General features: G+C 55.1%; 5 protein-coding genes across 5 annotated transcripts; all 5 read right to left on the reverse strand.

Annotated features, from left to right (window-relative positions):
• Positions 1 to 1957: 1957 nt before the first annotated feature.
• Positions 1958 to 3461, reverse strand: tfg3 (transcription factor TFIIF complex subunit Tfg3; the record flags this gene model as incomplete). Its single annotated transcript, XM_071065947.1, has 6 exons — positions 1958 to 1984; positions 2049 to 2503; positions 2564 to 2712; positions 2770 to 2804; positions 2885 to 2997; positions 3419 to 3461. The coding sequence occupies 6 exons, from the start codon at positions 3459 to 3461 to the stop codon at positions 1958 to 1960; spliced, it is 822 nt and encodes a 273-aa protein (XP_070922048.1).
• A 576-nt stretch (positions 3462 to 4037) lies between these two features.
• sbp1 (Ran GTPase binding protein Sbp1) lies at positions 4038 to 5048 on the reverse strand (the record flags this gene model as incomplete). Its single annotated transcript, XM_071065948.1, has 4 exons — positions 4038 to 4276; positions 4338 to 4599; positions 4666 to 4857; positions 4989 to 5048. The coding sequence occupies 4 exons, from the start codon at positions 5046 to 5048 to the stop codon at positions 4038 to 4040; spliced, it is 753 nt and encodes a 250-aa protein (XP_070922049.1).
• A 1098-nt stretch (positions 5049 to 6146) lies between these two features.
• On the reverse strand, positions 6147 to 8855 carry MFIFM68171_10530 (uncharacterized protein; the record flags this gene model as incomplete). Its single annotated transcript, XM_071065949.1, has 1 exon — positions 6147 to 8855. The coding sequence occupies one exon, from the start codon at positions 8853 to 8855 to the stop codon at positions 6147 to 6149; it is 2709 nt and encodes a 902-aa protein (XP_070922050.1).
• A 1573-nt stretch (positions 8856 to 10428) lies between these two features.
• Positions 10429 to 11352, reverse strand: MFIFM68171_10531 (uncharacterized protein; the record flags this gene model as incomplete). Its single annotated transcript, XM_071065950.1, has 2 exons — positions 10429 to 10677; positions 10735 to 11352. 2 exons carry the CDS (start codon positions 11350 to 11352, stop codon positions 10429 to 10431), a joined length of 867 nt encoding a protein of 288 aa, XP_070922051.1.
• Positions 11353 to 15916: 4564 nt separating this feature from the next.
• STE4 (G protein subunit beta) lies at positions 15917 to 17255 on the reverse strand (the record flags this gene model as incomplete). Its single annotated transcript, XM_071065951.1, has 5 exons — positions 15917 to 15937; positions 16003 to 16122; positions 16190 to 16279; positions 16337 to 17055; positions 17126 to 17255. 5 exons carry the CDS (start codon positions 17253 to 17255, stop codon positions 15917 to 15919), a joined length of 1080 nt encoding a protein of 359 aa, XP_070922052.1.
• Between the last annotated feature and the right edge of the window lie 482 nt (positions 17256 to 17737).

Consider the following 17737-nt stretch of genomic DNA (forward strand, 5'->3'; position numbering starts at 1 on the left):
GGCCGAAGGCCTATAAGATGTCACTTTCGGGATTCTCCCCCCCCTTTGTTTGAGCGGTCCCCGGTACCAGAGTTCCCGAGCGTTGGGGCCGTAGCGATCGGCTTGAAGCGGTTTACGATGGGTGAAGACGCAGGAAATAGGGAATGGGGCGAGCTTTTGGGGTTAGTTGAGGGGCCTGGCCTGCTGGGATAAATCCCGGGATCCGCTGCTTGGAGCCTTCTCGCTACTGCTGCGGGGCGGGGGATGCTGCGGAAGCAGACCCACGAGGGGCAACGGCAGGCCTATCGGGCGTGCAGGCCCAGACATCAACCCCGGTTGAAGCGACAGCTCCAGCTCCTCGAACAGGGACCCGTCGGTGGGGAATTCAATTGCCTTTCCTCACCTCTGTGTTCTTAGTGCCTTTCGAAAGTTCAAAGGTGGAAGGTGTGGAAGCGCTCCGCACTCGTCGCAACCGGGGATGTGCTCACGAGGAAGAAGAAGAATGGAATTGTGGCGGGCAGCGGCAAAGGTGGGTTTGTCTTTTCTCCCCTCGCCGGTGTCGGTCTGCTGTCTCTCGTCGAGTTATTGAAGCTGCACGCAAGAAGCCACCAACCAGCCGCCCTGCAAGGCGCTTGGCGAATGAGATGGGATGATGGCGTTCCTCGAGTCCAATTGCAGCCCGGCAGCCCGGCAGCGTCCCAACGCCCAGGGACCAACTCTGCTACCCGTAGACGATAAGACATTTCTTGCACCCCGCCTGACACGCAGATGTGTGCAACCATCCAGAGGTAGCATGACGGGAAGGGTCCCGAGTCCAATTTACACCTGGCCTCCCCCGATCGTATAATTCTACATTCGGAATCGTATCCGGCTGTTGCCTTTTCTCGAGCCTACTCCCAGCCATGTCAATGATGTGCAGTGGGGCCGCGAACTGGCGAATGGCAAACCGCGGAAACGCAAGTTACGTGGCCCATGGGGTCTTCCTGCGCTGCCTCTGTAAGTCACGTTGACGTTGGTCACGCGGGTTGCCGGGCCCCATTCCTTCACCTTGCTCGGTGACGACGAACTCGGCAACAGGCCCTTCCCTACATAGAACCTTATGGCGGTGTGATTCAAGGTGAGGATTTGGAAATGTGTTGGATCTGGTCTTGTGAGCTGGAGGGGCTGTGGTGTCATCCGTGCAATCTGTGGCGGTGACGGCGCATGCCTTCAGCTCAGTGACACCACTCCCGACGCACCTCGATCGACGATCTACCGCTGCATGCAACCGATCGGCCTATCCTACCTACTCCCACAACGCAGGAACCATCGTGTCATTCGGGGGATTCACGTGCATGCTGCTCTAGAAGGCTCGAGGACGTGACCTCGCTGGCGCTAATTTTGTTCATGTTAGCACGGGATGTAAACTCGGGGAATTTCCCGTTAACTAGGAGTAGGTTAGGTTGAGCGAGCAAAGTAAGCATCAGCAACAGGTGTCAATGCCGCAAACCTTTCCAGCAATCAATCCTGCTCTCCCCCCTCCCCCCCCCCCCCCCCACCGCCCCCTATGCCCACCATCGCAACCCAATCGCCACGCCGCAATGAGACCGAGAAGCCCACCTTGAATGGGAGGAAAAAGAAAAAAAAAGAAAAGAGTGAAAAGAATTAAACACCAAGTGTCAAAGATCAACGCAGCGTAGAGGGAAATCAGAAGCGGCCTCCGTTATTATGCCGACCGATTTAGAAGTGCAAGACCACCCATCTATCGTGATTTAGGAGCCGAGTCTCCTCACATAAACCTAGCGGAATGACTCCCGAGAAAAAAGAGATAGCCCGCGACCCTCCACAAGATCCCCGGTCGTATGTGCCGAGTCCGAGTATCAAACCACCGAGGACTGCCAACCGTTGCCTCACGGTGGCGGACCATCCAACCCCACCTTTTTGGTCTTCCCAGACGCCAGACGCCGTTGAATGCAGATACCAACCAGGCCGGTGTGTCTCAGGCAGTGATGACCCCAGACTTGACCTGAGCGGCGGGTTACGCTCAGCAAATGCTCCATCTATGTCTGTCCAAAAGGGAATAAACTTACCAGGAAATCCCAGAGCATTTTCAGGAGCGGATCCGGCAGCGTGTAAAGATCGACTGAGAACTCACCCGCATCGATGTTATTCTGAATGTAGGTGCTGTCGTCCTTGTGGTCGTGGATCATCTGGATGACCTGCAGAAGATCGTCCTCGGCGAGCTTGACCAGGCCATCTGCCATCTTCTCAACGTCAAACGTCTTCTTCTTCTTGCCGCCATCGGCCTTTTTGAGCTTGCGCTCCTCGTCCGACGGCAGAGGGCCCGTCTCGCGTAGCACCTGTTGGAGCGCCTGCGACGGATTCTTGAAGGAGACAGTGTGAATCTGCTCGTACTGCGGCGCGGCGAAGTTGAGGTCGTGGACGATGGTCTGTTTTCCGCCCTTCTCGGTCGTGAACAGGTCAATCGTCATCTCGAACTCGCCCCATCCCTCGTTGGTGCACGCGAAGGGGGGTTCCATGAAAGCTGCCAGAATCAGCATCCGGACTGCGTCCTCATGATCATGGCTGCGAAGGGGGCGCATACTCTGGACCGGGTTCGCAAACGAGGGGTGAAGGTGATAGACCACCTTGGTGAAGCATTTCGCCGGCTTCTCCTTCCCATCCTGATCGAGAATGTAGATCTCGACGGTCCACTCCTTCATGGGGAAACCCTCATTCACGGCGGGCTTCGGACTGTCAGGTACAGTCAGTCTACCGTCTCCATACCCACGCAACCCAGAGGCCATTTACATATTATGCTGCTCCGTGACAACCTTAATCTTGCGCTGTGTTGCCCCGCCGAGGTTAGCCATGCCCTGTCCTTCCATCTCACAGGAGCGGTACGACGGGTCCAAGTCGCACTTACCTCAACAATCATCTTGGCGGTCCCTTTCTTCTTCGTCGAGCTAGCAGCACCGGTTCGATTGGCGTTGGATTGCGCGCCCGAGACAACGATTTGCTCCTGGGGGCGCCGCTCGGCTATATGTCGTCAAGACAAGATTCCCACAAATGTCAGTTCCCAAAAAGCTTCAAATACGAGGCTGATACTGTGATATATGCGATCCGTGGCGTTGCGGTAAAAGATAATGTGCCCAAAGATGTGTATGCGCTTGTGGGGCAGCAAGGGAAGGGAGTTCGAGCGAGCCGCAGCCACCGAGGGGGGAAGCTCGGCCACGTCAAGACTTCCTAGGGAAACAAAACAATTGATTTATACGCGAAGCTGGGGTGGATGGATATGAGTCGCGATCGAGGCTTCCAACAGCGGCGTTTGGGTGATCGGGCGATGGGCGATGGGCGATAGGCTTTGGTCTGAGGATATTCACGGTGGCGGGTTGGTCGCGTTCGTACAACCGAGCAGCCCAGTTGCGCGACCCCGACCACGGCAGTCAAACGCACTTACCTAGAAGCGCCCCAGTGTGGCTGCGAAGGGCAGGTAGCGACATTATTGTGGCGGTGCTGGTTAATGGTGGTGTTGCTGTGTGGCGGTGCTGTTCTGTGGCGTTGAAAGATGTCCGTGCGCAAATTTAAATTGATAGATGCGAGCCGCTCAGAAAGCCCAGATTTTCTGTAAAGCTGTCTCGGCAACGAAAGCTAGGCAGCGGCAGGATGGGAGGAAATTGACGCTTGGAATTAGGAATGAAGCTGGGTGCCATCGCCGGTCTGTGCATCCCCTCCTTTTTAGTCGAACTCACCGCGTTTGGTTTCCTTCAACAGGTTCCTTGCATGAGAGGGGCTCAAAGACATGAATTCATACACGGGTCGTTAACACAAGGGGACTAAGTAATGCTATTGAGTCTATCTACAGCTATCAACGCTGGCCTTTCTTTCCAGGCAAAGAATGCCTTTTCCCGGTATGGCTAAGTGGCTGGCTCTGCTAGCGGGGGTCGTGTGCTGTGCATCTGTGATCCTCATGATCCTTCGTACCTCCCCTCGAGGAGACGGTATGTGTCGTGGCATTTGGAGGGTGGGTGCATAGTCGTAAACTCGTTGTTTCCCTAAACCGTCACAGGCCTCCAACTTTATGCGGCCTCCTCCTTCTTCTCTGCGGCAGCCTCCGCTTCGGCCTTGGCAAACAGAGGTTCGTTCTCCTGCTGAGCCTTGATGAAAGCATCCTTGAACTGGTTGGCGTTGTCCGAGTTGGCAAAGCGAATAGCTAGAGTGACAGCTTCGGGCTCGCCCTCGCTTACGTCGGCGGCAGCGTTCCAGACCCAGCTCCTGTCCGACCCGACATTGGGAGAGAGCTTCATCTCGGGAGTGACTATTGCGAGTAAGCCTCTAAAACATTACCACTCTCACCGCGGATACGGAGTTGCACATACCATAGTGGTTAGCGCAAACCTTGAGCGTCTTGTCGCGACGCATGACCAGCCGAGTCTTGCCGGTCTCGCGGTGCTTGAGAAGGCGCACATCGCCGGTACCACGTTCCTTCCACTCGCGAGTATCCGAAACGTACTTGAAGAGCTTGGCACGCATCTTGAAGACCTGCTCCTCCAACTCCTCGTTGGTTTTGGTTTCAACCTTCTCAGTCAGGTGGATGACGGGCTCGAAGTGGACATCTTCGGATTCGGGGGCCTGATCCTCCTGTTCCCACGACACGCATTAGCATCCTCATCAGTGATAACCTACGGTGGGGCGTTTAAGACGAACCTCGTCGCCCTCCTTCTTCGCAGCGGCGGCGGCGGCGGCGGCGGCCTCGCGCTGGGCCTTAGCGCTGCCAGAGTTATCGCCGCGGTCCTCATCCTCCTCCTTCTTTTCCTTCCTGGCGCCACCGCCGAACATGGAGAACACGGATGAGGATGTCACGGGCTTAGCCTCTTCGGCCGCAGCCGGAGCAGGAGTCTGCGAGGGAAACAAACATGGGTTAGTCAAGGCGCACTCCAAAGAACAAGAAAACCTGTATGTAGCACGGATCCCCCACTCATCTCCCATATTTCCACCAGCCGTTGATGCGCCGACGGTGCTAGACATACCTCCTTCGTCTCCTCGGGCTTCACCTCCTCGAGCGGCTTGTTGTCGTTTTCGGCGGACATGTTGATGGCTAAATCTCGGGGCTTTTTGGGGGGCGAGAGCTGTCAGAATACTAAAGCAGTTGAGCGAAAGGCGAAAGGTATCAGCGCAAGTTGTCCATGGCCAAGTTGAGCGCGTCTGCCCCTCCCCCGCGATAGGCAGTGGGCGCCCGCGCGCCCATCACGCAAAATGAGGCGGGGTATTATTTCTCCAGCGGGGCTTGGAAATCAAACCAAGATTCGAAAATAAAACATACCAGACGTTGCGAATTCCGTTGCAGCCAAGGGACGCTTTCACAATACGCGATGCACCCTGCCGTCGTGTTTTGCAAGTATTGGGATGTCTGACGTTATCAGAAGAGGTGGATAAGGCAGGTGGTCGGCAACAAGCAGGTGGTGGTGGCGGGTGGGAAATCCAAAAAATGGCTGCCCCTCACTTACCCAAAAAATCAACAAAGTCGAACGGTATGCACAGGCCCAAGAGAAATTTGGCATGAGCGGGCCTGGCCTTGCTCCCTGCAAAAGTGCTGATTGGGTCGCAGAGACACCGGATTCTGCATATTGGGCTGAATCCGGGCAGTTGGCTACCCCGCAGGCTGATGTTACACATGACTCAGAGAGCTTTCAATACACGTCGAGGTCGGTCCCATTGCCTTATTCATCAATCGGGGATGCTCAACCGCAGACCAGCATCGCGAAAAAGAGGTCACAATCGCCTGTATCCTAGGATCAAGAACATTCCACTCTATTTCCGATCACTACCAGCATCCACTTCTACATCTCAGAAAACCACACAATGGCTCGCTTTCCTTCGCGGATCTGGTGCCCTGGGGCCACGGGGTGAAGGCGAAAAACGTTTACAGGACGACGGCGCGGCTCAGAGGAGAGACTCAGGAACGAGTCAAGGTAGAAAGATAATCGATAACCCATGTAATGATACTGAATTTAGTAAAGCAAGAACACCCCCCAAAGAACAACTCCGGTTCAGAGTCCCTCCGGCCCTCGATCCCGGGGCATGATAGGCAGGTATTTGCGCCCTCCACCCGTCCCATTTACCGACCGCCGGTCCAACCCATCAAAAACAAAACAAAGAAAAATGCTTGCCATGACAAAAAGCGAGAGTTACTCCCCTCCCAGTATCAGCTTCTTCCACCGGCTATCCCGACTATCCCGACTATCCCGAGCACCGTCCTGTTGGCTGGCGTCCTTTGCTTCCTTGCTGGTCCTCCCACAGCCCCACTTGCATGACCAGCCGGATCCATGTTGCATGCCGAAGAGAAACCGTGAACTTTTCTTCTCCTGGGGTTTCTGGCCTCTAACCAGTTCGTCGTGCTTCATCTTAAGAAATTGAGACGCCTTGCGTTGATACTCGGCGTACTCGTCCATCCTTCCTTGCATCCTGAGCCACCACAGTCTAGATGTGATCTGTGCCTGAAGAATTGCAAGATCCACTGTCTTCCGGAGCTTCTCGGCCGACTCGAGATGGCGAACGATGTGCTCTCTGGCGTTGTTCGTAGCTCGATTCACGTTATCAACCGTCCGGCTTCGGACAGCCTCCAAGGCCCGGTCAAAGGCAGGCACGTATTTGCCCTCGATGAGGTGTGATGCTTCGTCGACACCGGCAGACAGCCTTTTGATGGCGTCTTCAAGCATATGAAGACCTGTCTCAAAGACGTCGGCAATTGCGGTCTTGCCAAAATCGACCTCAAATGTCTCGTTTATCTTTGGCCGGCGGGTCGTGACCACCGAGACGTTGAGAACACCGTACGCATCTTTCAGTGGTAGCTCCACAAGCACCCCTTCGTCCACCGAGGACATCTTTGTTCTCAGAAGCTCGTCGCCGCGGTGCACATCGACACTGATGGCGCCATGCGCGAGCCACACGGCTTTATTTCGACCGGGGATCGCGATCAACAACTCAGTTGGGCTGTGGATGTGTACAGAACACGTCGTCTTCTTCGGTGCGCAGACTGGCCTCTTGATTTCGGAGTTGACAGCGGCAGCCGATGGCCTGTCAGAGAGGAGTCCAGCGAAGGACAACGCAGAAGCCAAAGTACTAGTTGACGGCTTTGCTTGACTAACCTGGACGGTCCTGGTGGAAGTGACGTTAATCACGACCGTTGTTGTAGATGTAGCCACTGGTGGGACTTGGCTGGTTGTTGTCAAGCCTGCTGTGGAGCGAGACAGCGGCGAGACACAGATGCTGTTTGGTTGGCTGAGAGTTTGGGGGCCACCTTCCTGCCGTGACGATTTCGGGAAGACGGTAGCGAAGAATGAGATGGCAAACGACATGAGGATAGGCAGAGCAAAAGCGAGGACCAGCCACCGCTTCGGGACGTGCGGCTCGACAAATGTCGTCCACGCCTGTTTCGCCCTACCGAAGGTCGCCAGCAGTTCTGGTCGCTGCGTTTCTTTGGCCGACGGTGTCTCCATCTTCACAACCGGCTCCCCGGGTTCAGACAAGCCGGTCAAATATGCTAGATTGCGGTTCATCTGCCGGGCGTCGATATCCGCAAAGGATGTGTAGTCAATGGGGAAGCGTTGGGGAGCCATTGGCCTCTCCGGGTCGCGGGACTCCAGGCAGAGGTGAACCGTGTGTTCATCAATGCAATCCGCCCAGCGGCCGGCAGGTTTCTTGCGGAAGTCCTGCTGTTCTGTGATGAAGATGGACGGCACACCGTGACGGTTCATGAAGGCCCACGCGGCGTTCCTCGTCCGCTCGGCTTCAGTGTCATCTTTCTCGGCACAGTAGAAGATCGCGATGTGCGGCAGATCCCACCTCGGCTGGACGACGGAGCCACTCGGGGAGAAGAGCGATGTGTAAGCTCTGTCGTGCTCGATGGTGATGGAATACACGGTGTCACCCGGGAACGAACCACCTTCATAGATGACCTCCTCGGCTGAAGTGCAGTGCTCCACCTTGATCTGATAATGAGACGCCTGCATGAGGTCAAGTTCGGGAGCAGGGCCAAACGAAGATATCGGCACGATATTGTATACTCCCTCACGGTGACGGCTAAAGCAGTCTTGGTCCTTGGTACCGATCTTTGGTGATGCCCAGATTGCATTGCAGATCTTGAGCACAATGCTCCTCTGTGCGTCGGGGCGACCCACGTAGAGAAGCCGTAACGGCTCCCGGGTAGAAAGGTAGGTCTGGGACATTGTTTGGCGGATTGTCGCCACCAGACGCTTTGGAGCGTCCGGCAGACCTAGATTTCGTGCCATTGCAGTTGACTCCTCTTCGCTAAACTCACGGATGGCATGTTTGACCGATATTTTCTCCAGGAGAACCGGCTCGTCGCCGTCCCCTTCTTCGAACTCGATCGAGCGGACGACAACACCGGACCCTTCGGTGTTGGACCCATACTCGAGGCTGCTTGTTGGGAGCTGTGTCGAGGGGTTCTGCAGGGCTTGGTCGGCGTATCTGATGGAAGACGCATGGGAAGAATGGTCGGATTCCTCGTCCGAATCGCTGTCGTAGGGAGCCTCGGACCCGTCTAGGCTGTGAACGTCATCGGGCCGGGGAGCCGAAAGAGAGCCGGTTGACTCTGTGAGGCGGCCGTCCTGGCTCTCGCTGTCAGTGCCGTTGATAATTTCATACGCGGAATCGGCCAGAGAGCTCGAGTCCGACATGATAGGCGACGGCTCCATGATGCCGGGGAAGCTATTAGAGACCCAGTTGGCAAGGTGTTGGCTGCCTTGGGGCTTGGGAAACCGAAGGATTGGGAGGGAGGCAGAGAGCTGCTCTCCCGACGGCGGAAGATCGGAGTCACCTGGGGCGTTGTCTGCGGGAGGTTGTGTGTGTGGATACTCGCGAGTCTGCCGTTCCATGACGATGAGAAACCTGTCAGCCCTGAGCATGCGACATCATACTCGATCTTCTTCCACCCGGAGCACGGAAGGATCGAGATGGCCGAAGCAGTTGGAAGCGGAGTCGGGGTGTTGGTGTAGGCAGAGAGGGAGGGGTTCTGAGGAAAGCGAGGCCGCTCGGAATGTGACCGGGAAGGAAGGGCAGGAAAGTGAGAAAAGTGAAGTGATTTCACTTGGAGGATTTATCAGAACGGGAAAACTAACACAGATCCCCTAGTGGCTTTTGGTCTAAACTTTCAGACGTTGGTCGAGCCCAAGCGGTTGCGATCGCTGCTTTGGGTTTCTGCCTGTGCCAAAAGCTGCCTTACAATGGCGGGGGTGGGGAAGGCGGGCTGGAAGCGCAAGTCGTGTCAGCTTGTGAGCGAGCCTCGGAAGCTTTGCCAACAAGGAAGTCAAATCAAAGCGGCAGCACAGCTAGCCGGAATTCGCTGGCATGCGCCCAGAACGAGAAGGAACAGGGAGGGAAAAATGGCCTGCAGCGCAGCACCCAAGTTTGCAACGGCAGGGCAGTGAGGATGAGGATGGGAGACGTTGAGAGTGGGGTGGGGATGCGATGGGCGAGGATGATCTGCTGTGCTTCAGGCCGCATAACTCAGGTAAGCAATGAAGTCACACATTGCGCGGTCCATCGGGCAGCCTGACCCAACGTTCTTTGTGTTCAGGGCTGCACTTTTGGGGGACCGCTGCTGCTATCGTAGGAAGCAGGGTGTCTCTCACCAAAGTGTTAGTCGATGGTGGGGTTCCGGGTGCAAGAGGCATCGGGCCCACTGTCGGACTGCCGCTCCCAGCTATTTTAGGGAAGAGTGATGACTTGGAACGCCCCACTCCCAGAGCACCTCACCCACAAAGCGCAAAGCGTCTTAACGAATGTGAATCAAGATCCGGATCAAGAACAATCAAGAACAGAAAGCTCACTGGCATGCAAATTGAGACGAGAAGTCTTATCCTGATGCTCACTCATCGCGTATAGTTTCCAGAGCCATTTCACGGAACTCTTGCTTTGCGAGGCAAGGGAAGGAAGGTATTTTGTGTTCGAGTCGGGTGTTGACTCCATCCTCGGCTTCGGCTTGACATCTAACCTTGCAGGTATTGTACGTGGACTTATGTACGCACATCTATACTGGCGCCAGCAGGTTTGCACGCGACGACGGACCCTCAAGCACCGGGCTCGAAACTAAACCAACTGATACAATTTCTCTAACGCCGGCCTATAACAAGGAAGGGAGAAGATTCACTCCTGCCCTTAGCATTACAATGTGAATACACAAAAATAAGAAAAGTAAAGAAAGAAAAGAAAAAGAACATCCCATCCTGTTGTCAACCCAACTACGAAACTCCTATAAAAAATCTTGAACTCGTGGTATCTCAACACGTGTCGCATCCCTCTTCCGGACCGTTCATATGAAAATGGGCATTTCCCTGCCCATGCAATCCTTTAGAGCCTCCAGAAAAACAAATAAAACATCCATCGGCTTTCATGGCTTCGAACGTGGCGAAGACGATCATAATCTATAAGTGCACAGAGAGCCTCGGATTACAAGATGGAATGTTTCGCAAAGAGTTTCTTGAGCGAGTCGGTGTCAAAATCCTCGTCGTCTGGGATCATCTCCAGGATGCCGGTTAGATTGGCAAATAGATCGCCCTGGTTACGATATGCGAGAATGGCCGGGACGCCGGCATTGTCGAACTCGATGTCTTCGTAATGCACCTTGACGAAGTGCACCGCGGGGTATAGGCCAACAAGGGGAGCAAGAGCAGACTCAATTGCTGCCGAGACGTCGCACTGGTTTTGCTGGTCAGTCCGAGGCGCATATCAAAGCAGTTGAGAGGACGGTCTAACCTCGTGATCGTAAACGAAGACAACAACGACCGTATCCCTCCCGACCTTCTCTATTGCGTCGAGATAGCCGAGCGCGTCCACTTGGTCGAAGCGGCCGTACAGCCTGATGCTCGGGCTCGTCCTCCGGTTCCGTACGGGCTTCCTGCTCTCCTCTTCGAGCTCGCGCTTCCGGCTCTCCCGCCAACGTCGCAGGAAAGCTTCCTCATCAGGATCCTCGGCACCGCTTCCGTCGCTGTCCGGCTCGCTGCTCCGGTCCTGCCTGGTTTCGTCGGGACCAAATACACTGCGGCGAGCGGCGCGCACTCTCTCCTTCCATTTTGTGCGCCGGGCCATCTCATACGACCTGGCGTCGGCAATGACGCCTTTCACACCCGTGGAGCGGCCCGAGTCAAACGATGCCGGAGGGAGTCTGATCTGTGCTTGGCCGTCCATGGTGGGCATTCGCATAGCAGCGTCGATCTGGCGCGTAAGGTATTCGTCTTCCTCGTCCTCGCTTCGTTCCTCGGCCTCTCTGGCTGCAGCGTCACGGTCCTCGGGGTGTATCCCTTCAAAGTCTGAGCGGTTGTTTTTATCCAGAAAGGCAGCAAACTCCTCCTGGGCCGGCGTAGGATTCGACATGGTGATGGGAGCGGAGCAGGGACCTCTCGTGGGTGGGCAGGGCTGATTTAATAACAGTTGCCTTGTTTCGAGACAAGGGCGGGGAGGGGCGAGCAGGGTGGGATGGATGACAGGTAGGGCGGATGCTGCTGGGCACGGCAAGCCCGGTAGACAAGGTCCGATCGTGTGGGGTTCCGGATATAGAATGTCGCCTCTGCTATGACCAGTAGGTAATTGAAACTGGAAAGCGGCGTGCGCTGGCTTGGCCCGACGGGGGCGATCGCGCGACTGAGCGCCTGACTCTGACTGCCAGGGGTAAGTTGACTGTTGCGGGATATGGACAGCCGTGGGAACCAAGGTATCGGATAGTCGAGCCCAGGCCTTGGGGGGTAGCACTCGTGGGAGTGCAGACAGCGCAGAACAGCCGGGCCCCGAAGAGCACTTGAGCCCCTTGAAAATGCGTCAGAGAGTTTCAGACAATGCGATGGCGGAATGAGGCGACGACCCCATAGGTGGTGACCGGGAGCTGGTCTGATTGGTGGAAGCGGTGTGTCTGAAGAGTGCAAACAGAAACTGAGAGGACGGATGATGCCACGTGCGTAGCAGAGAGGGGGAGTTCAGTCTCTGACACGCTGGAAGAGAAGACGGTTGGGGAAGGGAGGCGGAAGCTTGAAGTGGGATCGGCAAACGGAGAGCCTGAGATGGTAAGGGGAGGAGGCGGGCTGCATGCCCAGAATGAGGTCGCGTGGTCGACAGGGATTAACAGGCGCAATAATGCGAAGCGGGACGGGGGGGTGGCATCTGGGCAAAGGCTCAAGGACCATTTGCGAAAGGGTGTGCTGGTCATCGAAGAAGACGGCTTCACACCTAAGTTAAGGTGCGCCATCCGAGAAGCCAAGTCGCAATCGACGAGTTTGGTGGATGCGCGCCGCGGCCGCAGGTGGCGTGTGAGGGGCTTGGAGGGGCACAAGAGGCGCCGAGGGACGCGCTGATAATAATGCCCGGTCCCCGCCCATCAGCAGGGAACAACCCACTTGTTCGGTTCTTCTGTCACCCATCCCAACATGATCAATCGCCGAGGATCACATATTAGTAAAGGCGTGTGTACTCTTTGTATCCATATTGTACATGTGCGCGTGCTCGCAGCATCACAATGGTTCGCAACCAAACAATACAAAGCGCCACCGACCCGAGCCGGAGCAGGCTAGAACGGGTCCCAAGGACAATGCGTTGCAAATACCCGGGACTCAACAATGTATCTGAAAGTATTTGAGTACATGCTTGTATCGGTTGGATGTCCTGCAGCGGCGAAGCAACACAATCATCCCGGAGATGTGGCACCTACGATTATGCAGTGGGTTGGACTGGTCCTCAAAGGAATCCTCAATGGCCTGGGATCCGTTATCCTGGAAGCTGACCTCATAGGGCAGTCCCGTACGCGGATGCTCCTTCGCCCCAACATCAGCTGAACGTAAGACCGGAACAATCCACACATCCTGGGGGCACATCCTTTGAAGCTCATTCATTTTCCTTCGCCATTTTGGGCCGCGGTCATAGTGCAGCTGAGGGACATGGCAAGACCTACAGCATGCACGCAGTAGAAAGCGAAAGCGGGCAGGAAAAGCCGGCAAAAATAAAAAGACAGGTTTTCTGTTCCTGGCAGATCATCAAGGATACGCGTTTCATGCCTTGTTTCATCGTCCCCTGGCCCGCCAAGAAGCACTTGTTAGCCGAGACCTACCCTGACAGGCGGGGAGTGTGGGTCGTCCGTTATGCTTCCCCCTGGGAAATTTTTCTCTCCCGCGCTTCCAGAAGCCTTCGATTGACGCATGCCTCGGCGCTCCCAGCCGCATTCATGGCGCCAGCCCCGCGGGGCGTATGTCGATGGTTCGGGCAAGTCATGCCACCTCGATGGATCTTTCGAGTTCCTCCGGGCTTGCGGATGGATAGCGCTCTTGCACGGGCCACGGGGACGCGCTGGGTAGAAGCAACTGAAGAATCCCAAATCAAACACCCCCGTCTTTGGAGCTTGTGCGTTCGTCCTTGATGTTGCATCAAGGTGGATTCTCATTGGAACTCTGCCGGCAACTCCGGATTGACGACTCCCTCGCCCGCTGAAACCGGCCTCACCGTCAGGCAATCGCTCCTCTCTCTTGGGTAACCCCCGTCGGCGACGCCTCAGCAGGCGCCAGAGATAAAGCCAATGGTCCAATGACTCCCACCATTGGCGCTATTTCCTCCATCGCGGCGTTCCTACCAACGACCAACCAAAGGTCGTCTCCCGGTACCAGCAGGGAGAGTGTTTGGAAGTTCGCCTTTATCATTTTATAAATGGTCCACATCACCTTCCCTTTTGCTCCCACCTCGCAAACTCTGTTCACCAATCTCTAATCAAGCATACGCGATGGCCCGCCTTCAGCTATCAGATGCAAAACAGTTGAGTCCTATCGTGGGCTTGGTATGTACACGAACGTCAGCAGAAGCAGCATACAACATTCTCCGTCGACCCAAGTGTACAAAGCTTGAGAATTATACCCATTTTAACGAGATGCAAAACAAACAATTACCTCCGTCCCGTTGGATAGGTGTGGACGGGCGCTGCCCTTCTTGGCTCTGATATTCTCATGTGAGTCCTCAGGCCGTCCCCCACCCCACATCCTGTTTTCCGTAGCGGGTATGCAGGTGCTCTCATCTGCTTGTACTTGCGCCAAACCCGTTCTCGTACACTACTCGTAACTATGGCACCGTACACAAGCCAGCCTTCTCCCTGTCCCGGGGACGCGCTCCATATCATGAGGACAACAACCCAACCGAAACCGTCCAAGTTGCAGGGAGTCCGCTCACGCAAGCAACTTTCTCACCTCCTTTCTGCACAAACTCCAACGCAACACGGGCATATAACCACAACATCACTCAACTGCTCCACGTCGAAAAAGACGCAGTGCGCAATGCACAACGGTCATGTCAGACAGAACAAGAGACATTCAGTGCTATTATAATACAGTCGAGGCTGGCAAGGTCTGGGTGACTCCGGCCGTGGGAGGGAAAAGGTAAGAAAAGAAAAAGAAAAGAGAGAAAAATGAAATTGAAAATGAAAATGGAGACGGCAGGTAAGACGCGCAGTATCACAGCGCCGCGCCAGAGACTAAAAAAACAGAGAGGAAAGGAAAGGGAAGGAAACGCGAACAACTACTAGCAGCACGTCCTCGTCACCCCATTGTCTGTGTATAGGTTTCCCCTTCTCCCGGCATTCATCATCATCACCACCACCTGGTTGAAAAAAAAAAAAAAAAATTGTGAAAGTTTTTTTTCTCCTCCTCACTCCCTACCTATCTTGTTACCCGGGCTCTCACCACGCCGTACCACCAAGGGGTGGGTAAACAACGAAATCCTTCCATTTTTGGGCGCCCATCCACAGCTGGAGAAAAGAGGGGGAAGAGACAGAAAAAGAAACTAATGAAAACGCGAGCTTCCTGATTCCGAGGAAAAAAGAAAAGAGCAGAGAAAAGAAAGGAAAACCGCAACCCAAACCCCCAATCTTCCCGGCTCCCACTCGTTTTTCAAGCCTCCCGCGGCAAGCAACGGAAACGACACAATCGACTTACGCATACACCTGAATCGCCATAACTGGAGCTTCCTTCCATTACATCAAGAGCGATGGCGGGGACTATGTCCAGAAAAGAAAAGCCACGGGTCTCCCGTATATCAACACAATGTGGCCTGGAAATAGCGAAAAGGGAGGTGGGCAAAGAGGTATGTATAAGCCAAGGGTGTATGAGACGATGACGGCTGTACGTCGGGTCGGTAGATCGCGGGGACAAGAGCGGCTCGCATCGATTGGCGTTTCCGGAAATCCCAAGCTGGATATATCGTTGACGCAGTTACCCCGTGTCTCCGCTGACTCCTTTTCGAACACTGCGCTGCGGAAAAACTGGCAGAGGTAGGTAGGTAGGTAAGATTGTGATTTGCGATCCTGATATCTCCTGACCCAATCCCCCAAAACAACACAGGAAAAAAAAAAAAAAAAAAAAAAAAAATTCCAGACAAGACACCCCGAAAGCATCAATGCAATATTTCTCTGTTTCCCAGCCAACCAGCCAAGCCATACCAAGCCAAGCCACAGAGCCGAAGTCGAGCACCACCGGTGTGATTTGACACTGGTTGTTGATGGCTGAGCAAACCCCCTCCACGGCCACGGAGCAAGGGGGAAGAGAAGGGGAAAAGATGAGAGTGTAATACAGTCGCCACCAATACAAACAAAAGCCGCCGGAAACTATGGTGCAGAGAAGCGAGTTAATGTGAAAAAAAAATAGAGGTAGACGGAAAGGCCGCCGTGGGCCGCGGGGGGTTTGGCTCTCGCAAGCTGGTTGGAGTCGAAGATTAAGTGGCTCACACCAGGCAAAGACTAAGGCGGTCTGGGGAAAAGAGGATGTCGTGACTTCGTCCTGAACACGCCGGACTGGAGATTAAGCGGGCGCGCCAACAGGTGAATTAGGAACAAGGAAATGACACTTGGTAGTCTTTTTTAGGCGGCGAGATGGGGTCGGGTATCCAGAGGGCAATCGTATCAGCATCAGGAGAAGGCCTAGTAGGCCCAGACCTTGAGCTATTCGGTTGTTAGTAAAAATCTGAACGCTGGAAGATAGGATGGGAGAGGGCAGTGGCCCTTACGAAAGCATCCCAAGAACCCGTGCACAAACTTATACCGTCGTTTGAAACGCCGAGGCAGCTGACACGGTTCTCGTGGCCAACAAGTGAGCCGACCTTCTCGCCCCGAGTGACATCCCACACCTTTGACCAGCAGTTAGTGCTCGTCTTCGTGACATACATAAAGAGACAAGACCATGGTCCAACCCACCTTGCACTCGAAGTCATCGTAGCCGGCGAACAGCAGCCGCCCAGATACGGATGTAGCGACCGATGTGATGCCGCAGAGAATAGATTCCGACTAGAAGTTGCTGCGTTAGCTCGAGGAAGACAACAGTGGCATCGTGACGGTTCTTACGCCGTAGAAGTTCAACTCCCGGTCAGCGCGGATATCGAAAAGCCGGCAGGTAGCATCGTCAGATCCTGTTACGAACGAGTGGCCGTCGGGGAAGAACTGGATGGCGTTAATGTCGGACTCGTGGCCGGCAAAAGTCTGCACAGCCTTGCCAGCACGGATATCCCACAGCTTGGCAAAAGCGTCGCAAGCACCAGATATGAATGTGTTCTGGTTTGTGGGGTTCAAGCTGATGCTCATGACGTCGCCGAGATGGTCGGCAAACTCTACGACCTTGGTCCCCGTCTCGATATCCCACTTCATGCACGTCATATCGCCGGATGAAGTGAGAATACTGCGGTCGTTGATAAAGCGGCAGCATGACAGATAGCCGGCGTGGCCCGAAAGTTCGCGGGCGACTCGCGTCGGCCCGTCGCGGTTCTGGTTGAGGTTATAGATGGAGCAGATGTTGTCGAGACCGCCGCAAGCTACATAATTACCGCTCGGGGCGTAGGCGCAAGTCATGACCCACGACGACCGGAGGGGAATGGCGTGGACTTTGTTTGTTGTGTATGCATCCCAGATGATCAGCTTGCCGTCTTGTGATGCAGAAACGAGGTGCCTCCGGTCGGTCGACCAATGCATGGCATAAATCTTGGCGAGATGGCCCTTCAATGTCCTCTTTGTCCTCATCAGCTGGTTCTTGGGGATCGGCTCGTGGGCCTGGGCGGCGACGGCGCGGACTGATTGAGAACCAAGGCGTGTAAGCCGGCAATTGCGATAATCATATCAATCATGACGAGAACGACTCACGCGTTGTGTCAGCAAGCTCCTCCTTCTTCCTCTTGATCCTATCCTTGAGCGTCTCAGCCTCGCGACGTGCCTGCTGGATGCGTGCCTGCATCGCCTCTGGCGACACATCACTCGGCCGGCCTGGATCCATCTGTGCTAAATGCGCTTGGTCAAATCGAAACCGAATTGGCAAGTGGGCGCGTGTATTTTTTGGGGCGGTGATGGAGATGGTCGACCGGATTGAGCGCAAGAGTGTGCTTGGTTGGAGGTTTGGGTGTGGTTGAATGCTGTTTGGAAGAATGCAAGCTCCAGGGGTGTGGGCGTCGACCACTAAAACAGCTGGGCCGACCGGGACGGGCGCTGGAACGAAATGACTGTCGGAGGGCGGAGTGGAGAGGGGGAGGAGGCGAGCGACCAGGGTTCCGTTCGAAGGGCGGACCCAAGGTGGCCGAGGGCTCGCGAAATGGGAGTTTCTTCTCGAACAAGAAAAACAAAAATAGAAGGAAAGAAAACGCGACTGGTTCCCGTGTGTCCCACGGTAAGGTTCTCCAAGAGGAAGCACGGGGGGAAGAGGTGAAGGGAGGCGGTAAGAAAGGAGAAAAGATTTGGTGTGCAGCGAACGCGACGGTTGAG

The sequence above is a fragment of the Madurella fahalii genome (genome assembly GCF_045866475.1).
Source record: "Madurella fahalii IFM 68171 DNA, scaffold_6, whole genome shotgun sequence".
NCBI classification, from domain to species: domain Eukaryota; kingdom Fungi; phylum Ascomycota; class Sordariomycetes; order Sordariales; genus Madurella; species Madurella fahalii.